Source organism: Dioscorea cayenensis, unplaced genomic scaffold, assembly GCF_009730915.1.
Source record: "Dioscorea cayenensis subsp. rotundata cultivar TDr96_F1 unplaced genomic scaffold, TDr96_F1_v2_PseudoChromosome.rev07_lg8_w22 25.fasta BLBR01000227.1, whole genome shotgun sequence".
NCBI classification, from domain to species: Eukaryota; Viridiplantae; Streptophyta; class Magnoliopsida; order Dioscoreales; family Dioscoreaceae; genus Dioscorea; species Dioscorea cayenensis.
Window position 1 is genome coordinate 39,212 of NW_024086618.1, and position 9,074 is coordinate 48,285.

A 9,074-nucleotide genomic window follows, 5' to 3' on the forward strand; every position below is an offset into this window, starting at 1 on the left:
CAACCACCCGTGGATGATAGGTCATCTCTTCAACTCTATTTTTATTTGTAATTGGTTCATGAAATTATTAAATTTAACTAGGAAATATTTCATGTGTCAAACGGTTCGTAGCCCAAAAATAATGACCATGTTACATAAGTCATTGGTGGTGGGATTTAATAACCCCAAGTTCAAGTCTAGTTGTACACAGTGATGATAATAAGTCTCTAGTTGTTGGTGTAAGCTTGCAACCCGAACCTCATATCACTGAGTAAGGGTGCACGGGCTGCATGATCAAATTCTCATCCCATATTTATCCATCCGTATGCATGATCAAAAAAATATATATATATTCATGCAAATGGATGGATAAATACTTCCTAACAAGGGATAGCCCTAGATATTGTATAATAATCTAATGGAAACTACCACGGAACCACGTAGCTCATTCTTAACCATGAGTTTATAAATGGGAAAAAAAATTTAGTAAGCCACTAACCTATTCTTTTGTTTCATTTTGGTATTCAAACTTCAATTTGAATCAAAGTGGATACTAAACTTTAATTTTCTTTCAACGGGAGGTCACTTGAGAGATTTCAGCTCCTATTTCCTGATGTATGTCTTCATCACACATCATTAGCACTTAACTCATCAGCATCTCCAACACACATCATAGGTCCACTTGGTGTCTCCACATCACCTTGAGGAGGCCAAGTCACCTAACACCATCCATGTCAGCACCATATTCTTCTATTTCATTCCAAAGAGAGTAAGAGAGACAACAAGCTAGCATCTTCATTCCATAGAGAGACACAATGTACGACCATGCTCTTTTTCAAAATCCAATCACTGTGGCGAAGCTCATGCTCAACCATCCTTTGTGCTTTTTCTTCGAGCTCTAACCACTCTCCGGTCAAGCATGCATGCCAACCCCACTCCATTTCGACCATGAGTCAGATCCTCACAACCTCTATGCGGTTCCATGCTTTTATTGGTGATGAAGATCATCATCATGAGGAAGCTCTTCAAAGACTCTCCAAAGATAATTCTGTGTCTCCAGTGGTGAAGTATTCCGGTGATCTCATGTGGGCTTATGAAATCGGATGAGGAGGAGTATATAACGGTGAGATGCTCGATGGAAATTGTGAATGAAAAGGCAAAGTTGATGAGAAGTGGAAGAGGATGGAAGCCAAGCCTTGAAATTATTCAAGAGAGAGTCTTAGAGAAGAAACCATGTATCATTATTATTATTATTATGGAATATAAATGTTTACCATAATTGGAATGCACTTGAGGTGTTTGATGGAATGCTCATTGAGCAAAGTTGCAAGCGAAATCTTATTTTGAGGTTTGATGAGTGGTGTGTATCCCTCAAGTGTACGAGGTCACCAAGTAATACCTCGTGTAAAACACAAGGATCATATTCCTCAGGGCTAAAGATCTACTATTAGTCCTTTGCAGCCTATTATCTAGCCTAACTCTTAAGTGAAGGGTTTCTACTTAACTAGTTGTGGAAAAACAAATAAAATGCCATTACAAAGTGAAGGCTAAAGCAAGAGGCTACAAGGATGAATAACAAAAGACGCAAAGGTGGTTTGGACTGAGGGATTCTAAATTAGGTCAACCCCAATCTCTTGACAATTGGACCCTAATCCCATAAGAGTGTTGATCGGAATCTCTTCTGGATCAACCTTCTTACGATTGCATTAAGAACAAGGAAATCCCCAATTGCAAGAGCAAACGCTATCTAGGTCTACTCTTAAGAATCAGAGGACTACAAACACCCAATCTTTTGGTGCGTCGGCATAAACAACCCTTTCTAATCCATTCAAGATTTAATACACATAAGTAGGTCACATCCAATGTTTTTAAACCCGGACCGGACCGGCCGGTCCGACCGGCAAACCCGGGAACCGGGTCACAGTCCGGTCCGGGTTTCTATTAAATGTTGACCAAAACTTGAACCGGTCAAACCCACTCAAAACCGGTGAACCGTTTGACCAGACCCGGTCAAAACCCGGTTCAACTATTTTTGGTTTTTTTTTTTTGTTTTTTTATCAAAAAAATAAAAGAGAGAGAGCTTGGCTGTAGCTCTTCTCCACCCGTCTCCGTAGCTTCCCTCTTTGGCCGAGCCTCTACCCACCGGACCATCATCGGACCTCCGATAGCCACCTTAGTAGCCGCCGATAGCCACCGGACCATCACCGGACCACCGCCGGAGGTGAGTCAAAAACCGAAAACCCTAGATCTAGATCTCTTTTTTTCTTTTTTTCTTTTTTTAGTTATTTCATGTTGTTGTAACGTTGTTGTTGTTTTTATTTATTCATTCTTTTTGTTTTTTTGGTTTTTAGTTTGTGTTTTTTTAGTTTTTGAAGTTCAGGAAATGTGAGTTCTTTGTTGTTTAAAAATTTTTAAATGAATTGGCTTTGTGATTTAGTGTTTTATTTCTTTTTATTTCTTTTGGGGCGTTGATTTTGTTTTTTTGTTGTAGTTTGTGTTTTTTTGGTTTTTTAAGTTCGTGGGAATGTGAGTTCTTTGATATTTAAATGAATTGCCTTGTGATTTTTTGGTTTTTGATTATGTGTTGGTAACTTGGTATGAGTTGAAGATTGTGAGGAAAGAAAAGGGATTTGTGGTGTTAATTGATTAGAAAATAAAGTTATTGGATGACAAAGAGAATGGAATTTTTTTGAATACTTTGAAGTTGTTGGATGTTCTTTCGTCGTTTGTTTTCTACTCATTTTTTTGTGTTTTTTTGGATTGATTTTTGATTATTGGCATGAATTAAAGGAAATTTTTATTGATTGATTAGTGTGAGCTAATGGAAATTTTTATTGTTGATTGATTGGCTAATAAAGTCATTGGATGTTGAAGAGCATGGCATTTATGTACTTTGAAGTTACTGAATGTTGAAGAGCATGAAATTTAGTGCTTTGTAGTAATTGGATGTTCTTTTTTTCTATCTTCGATTGTCCAATTTATGAATTAATTGCTCAAGTTTTTTTCATTTTTCATTGATTTTTGATTATTAGCGTGAACTAAGATTGGGTGGAAAAAGAAAGGAAATTTTTATTGTAGATGAATTGGAGAATAAAGTTGCGAGGATGTTGAAGAGCACTTCTTTGCTAAATTGTTCATTCTGTGTAGTATATTAGTGAAGTTTTTTGTTTGATTACTTGAATGAATGGCTCAAGATATATTTATTTATTTAATTTTTCTTTCTTCTAATTCTAGTCTAGGATACAACAAAATGGATACCACCGAAACGGAATCGACACCGTCAAATGAAGTGCAATCAAATACAACCGGTGCACATATTCGACAAAAAAAAGATATTGCATGGAGATATATTAGTGAGGCACAAAATTCTCAAGGAAAGAAAGTTTTGATTTGCACTTTTTGTCATAAACAAAATGCGGGTGGAGGGATCAACCGAATGAAACAACATCTTGCAGGATCAAAAGGCAATGTTGATTCATGCAAATATGTACCTTCAGATGTTCGATTTTTAATGCAAGGATCATTGAAAGAGAATGCTCAAAAAGGCCAAAAGAAAAGAAAAGGATGTTTTTGGTGATGTCAATCTTTTTGGTGAATCAATTCATGAATTTGAAGGTGATGATGTTGAAGATGTTTCCGATCAAGTTAGCAAAAGAATTCCTTGTGTGGGTGCAAATTCTAAAGGGAAAAGAAAGGCCTCTTGTAGTATTGAATCATATTTCAAGAATGGAATTGCGGATCCTACCCAACCTAGCATAAAGGCTTCCTTGCAAAGTAAGGAGAAATGGCATGATACGGATATGTCCATTGCTATGTGGTTTTATCATGCTTGTATTCCATTGAATGCCATTAATTCTCCATTTTTCCAAGTTGCAATTAGCAAGATAGCAAGTATGGGCCATGGATATATTAGTCCTAGTTATCATGCACTAAGGGTTAATTTATTAAGAGATTGCAAGCAACAAGTGAAGCTAATTATTGATACTTTTCAAAGAACTTGGGCTGAAACAGGATGCACTATCATGGGTGATGGATGGACAGATAATAGACAAAGATCTTTGATCAATTTCTTGGTGTACTCTCCTAAGGGGATTTCATTTATTAAGTCAGTTGATGCTTCAAGCTTTATTACAAATGCCGAGACATTATGCAATCTTTTTTCTGATATTATTGAAATGGTTGGGCCTAAAAATGTTGTTCATATGGTGACAGATAATGGAGCAAATTATAAGGCTGCTGGAAGGAAAATTAGAGAGAAATATGTTGACATTTATTGGTCTCCATGTGCTGCTCATTCAATAAATTTGATAATGAAAGACATTGCCGAAATGCCAACAGTTCATAGTTTGGCAATTCTTGCTTCAAAGATAACGGTATTTGTCTATAATCATAAGTGGGTTTTGAATTGGTTGAGAACGCAACCAAAATGGACAAAAATTATCCATCCTGGAGCTACTCGGTTTGCTACTACTTTTATTGCATTGAAGAGCTTGCATGACCACAAAGATTACTTACAATCTTTGGTCGTATCTTCTGACTTTAAAAAGCTTCTCAATGTTCCAAAAGGGAGAGAAGTTAAGCAAATTGTTTTGGATGAAAATTTTTGGAGAAATTGCTTGATAATGGTGAAGATAATGGGTCCTCTAATTCGTTTATTACGGATTTGTGATTCTGATGAAAAACCGGCAATGGGTTATGTGTATGACGGCATATATAGGGCCCGGAAAGGCATCAAGGAATTATTTAAAGGAAAAAAACACTTGTACAAGCCCTACACTTCCATTATCAAAGAACGGTGGCATAGAACTCTACGAACGGGTATTCATGTCTTGGCATATTGGTTGAATCCGGCATTTCAATTTCATGAGCACAACTTGTGCCAAAAATTAGAAGTTCAACGGGGCATACTTGATGTGATTGAGCAACAAACATTGTTTAAAGCAAGTGACTTAATGGAAGAGATGAAAATATTTAGGGAAAGGCAAAAAACTTTTACTCGACCACTTGCTTTAAGCACTAGCAAGACTACAACTCCCGGTAAGAATGAAATTATTTTTATTTTTAACTTGAATAATTATATTTCATTTTTTTGAGTTTTTTTATTGATTGTTCAACATATTAACATGTGCAATTTTTTTCTTAGATGAATGGTGGAAATTCTTTTGGTTGTGATGTTCCTAATTTGCAAAAGTTGGCTATTAGAATTCTTAGTCAAACGGCTTCTTCTTCCGGATGCGAACGTAATTGGAGTGTATTCGAACGTATACATACCAAGAAAAAGAAATAGGTTGGAGCATCAAAGGCTTAATGACTTGGTTTATGTTCATTACAATTTACGGTTGCAACATAGGTAAGTAAGTTTATGTTATTGCTTTGATAAAAAGAAAAAAATTATACATGAGATTGATTTGTCTCATTAGGTTGGCTTCAAAAAAAGTCTTTATGATCCAATTGATTATGAATGCATTGATAAAAACGGAATTTTTGGGTGGTGGAAGAGGAGGTTGAAGGAGAACTTGCCTTTGATGAGTTAGAGTCTATGTTGGAGGAGCAACAAAGAATTAGTGAAGAATCAACCAACTTTTCTAAAGGTAAATTTTTATTAGTTTTTTTGAAATATTATCCTTTAATAACTAATGTTTTTTTCATACTTAATTATATATATATTTTTTTGAGGTATTGAAGATGACATGGTTACCGTCGAGGAGGATGATAATGCAATGATTGATGTTGGAAGAATGACTAGCAATGATTTAGATGAAGAAGATTGGCTCACATCTCCTCCAAAAAAATTAAATTGAAATGTTTTTGATATGTTTAGTTATGTTATATATTGTTGGATCGGTGGCTTTTTACTTTGATGTTTCTCAAAAACATTATTATGTACTTTTTGTTATGTTTTTGATATGTGATATGATGTTGCATTGTTGTGGAGTTTTTCTTATTTCTCAAAACATGACATGTATCTTTTATATGGTTTGTTATTAACTTATTATATTGTTATGAACTATGTTGTTATGAGTTATGTTGTTATTGTTGTTATGTTTTATAGAGTTGTATTTTTTATGTATTTTGTCATGAATTTTGATGTTGTTATGTCAGTATTATGCAGGAAAATAAAGTACAAAAAATATTTTTATAGTGGATGTTATTATTTATATATATATATATATATAAAATATTTATGACATCATCCGGTCCGACCAAAACGGTTCATCCGGTCGGACCGACTGACCCATGACCCAATGATGAGACCGGTTCACTTCCCGGTCCGGGTTTAAAAACATTGGTCACATCAACATGTACAACTTATAAAGAACTATGGATCTCTCCACATGTAATTCTAGCATGAGAGCACAATGGATTAAATCACAAACTAAACTGATGCAATAGAATTAAATACCAATCATTCAAAATACATGATGAACCCCCCAAGGTTCACCGACATCCAGTGGCCTTGGGGTTCTAGTGTGCCATCAAACAAGTATAAACAACAATGTAGACTAAAACACAAGAAAAGTTCATAAGCGACACTTACTAGATGAAATGATGATGAAGATGAGGTAGATCAGGCCGAATGACGCTTCCCCTAGCTGAAGGCTGCTTCCCAATCCTAAGAACTCCTCTCCTTTCAAGGTGGTGGATCTCCCCTTTGAAAGATAGTGCTTCGAAACCTCAAAAGCCCTTGAAATTATCTCAAAAGATCGTTGTCATTTCTAGGTTTTATCCCTTCTTTTGGTGGCCAAGAACTCCTTCTTTTAGCCCTAGAAGATATCTTAAATACCTCCTAGGCCATACAAGCTGTATAGAGGCTATATAGAGATTGTACGAAGCTAAAGTGATCAAATCCCTCTGTATACCGAGGGCATACAAATCTGATAAGGACTTGTATGGAGGTCGTATGATTCAGGCCAAAATCTCTGGCTCAGAAAATCTCCAGATGCTACAGTAGAGTACTACTAGAATTTGCTGCAATGGTCCGCTATAGTACCCCTTACTACAGTACTACACCCACAGGTTTTCTCCTTTTTCGCCCTAATCTTGTCCTCGTATTCTCCATGTCTTCTTCATGCCCTATAAACCAAATAACACGCGATTAAGCACAAAACAGGCATCAATTCTAATAAAATACATGCTAACTATATAAAATACATATAAGAAAATAAACACATTTAGTCACTTATCAATAAGAACTTAACAAGCATTGTCTAAGGTGTTAGTATAAAACTCAAAAGGTAGCTCAAAGTTATGGAGTCTCATAACTAGTTTATTGGAGATGGTTGTCTTCAACTTCTCAAAAGCCTTTTTTTGCTCCTCTTGCCAACCCTATCGTTAGTCTTTCTTCAAGAGGTCAGTTAGGGGCACCATAATCTTGGAATACCCCTTTATGAACTTCCGATAGTAATCGGCCAGTCTAGGATTGCCTCGACTTTCCTTCGATCTATACAGACTTCTCATTACGTGATCAAGTGCCCCAAGAACTCGCACTTCTCTAGCTTAAACAACAGGTGTTAGTGGAACCTGCAAAACACATTTTTCAATTGACATATATGGTCCTCCAACGACTCAATATAAATAACTACATCATCAACATACACTACAACCAACTTATCTAGATATTCATGAAATACATCATTCACTAGACAACAAAAGATTGCGGGGCATTAGTGAGGCCAAAGGGTATTACAAGAAATTCAAAAGAGCCATAACAGGTAACACATATAGTCTTCGGCTCATCCCCTTACGAAATATGCACTTGCCAATATAAGGAATGCAAATTGAGCTTGGTGAAGTAGGTCGTCCATGTCAACTAATCAAACAAGTCTTGAATAAGTAGCACATGGTACTTTGTTCTTGATTGTGACTTTATTTAATGCTTGGTAATCAATACATCTCTGTAGTGACACATCCTGTTTCTTCTGGAAGAGAACCGAAGCACCATATGGGGCCTTAAAAGCTTGAATGAAGCCAGCATCCAGCAACTCAGTCAACTTATGTAGCTCTCACAACTCAAACAATGACATGCGGTAGGGCCCCTTAGCTAAGGGCTTGCTATTGGGGATCAGTTCAATTTGGTGATCAATAACCCATCGGGAAAAAAAGTGCTTGGCTAACTCTGGAGACATTACATCACTGAATTCCTTCAACACATTGGCCACCTCATACGTCAACTCCACCTTCTGATCTAGCTTGACTTCCAATAAGGATTCCAAGTAAGTCGGCTCCTCTCAGTTCAGTCAATGCTCCAGCTGCATGGCCAATAAGAGGGCTCCTTTCCTTTTACTCTTTGTGCACTCGGCCACAAAACAAAGGTAGGCTTCCTCCATGATCATTAGTCTGCCCAAATGCAGTATTACAGAGGCCATGTGATAAGTGCTTGTGTATAAGTATTACTAAGTATATTTTTTTTACATTGAGTATCACTTTTATAAGATTTTATGGCTCATTCATGTGTATTTTTGTTCTTTTGTGCATTTAGGGTTGTGGAGACAAGTTGGAAAAAAAGGAAGCAAAAATAGATCATAGACGCGATTTTTGATGGATCTCTTACATTGTACAAGGATCAAGGCACAAGTTGTGATTACATGCATGTGGGTGCGTGCCAACCTCCAAAAGTGTGCAAGTAAATCTATAAATTGGAGGGGCACAAAGGCAGTCACACTCATATATTCCAACTTGTGTAACATTGTCAAGAGCTTGGTCAATATGTTTAAAAGTGAAAATGCGACGTGATCTACCGCATAGATGTGTGCCCAACCGTGCGCCCTCGATGAAGAAAATGAATTCAGGAGTACTTTAGCAAAAGTACTGTAGCAAATCACTGTAATAAATTACTATAGCAGTTACTATTCACAGCGCGCAGAAAATAAGAAGCCTGGAAATTCACACGCCCGTGTGGAATTTCCATAAGGGCGTGAGGATTCCCGATTCCAGCTCTTTAAATATCGCTTCAAGATTTTATTTTGGGGGATCTTTTTCCAATTTTTTGTCTATCTTGGGGTGAGAGTGCGGCTAGGGTTTGGAGAGATTTTTGCTGGGATTTTGGAGCGTTTCTATGGCATTGGACATTGATATCCTTCAGAGGCGAGTTATAA

The 9,074-nt window shown here is 36.6% G+C and overlaps 1 protein-coding gene across 1 annotated transcript; it reads left to right on the top strand.

The window, feature by feature from the left end:
• Positions 1-3,512: 3,512 nt before the first annotated feature.
• LOC120253856 lies at positions 3,513-5,151 on the top strand. The gene is made up of 2 exons (XM_039262067.1): positions 3,513-5,016; positions 5,123-5,151. The coding sequence occupies exons 1-2, from the start codon at positions 3,513-3,515 to the stop codon at positions 5,149-5,151; spliced, it is 1,533 nt and encodes a 510-aa protein (XP_039118001.1).
• Positions 5,152-9,074: the final 3,923 nt, after the last annotated feature.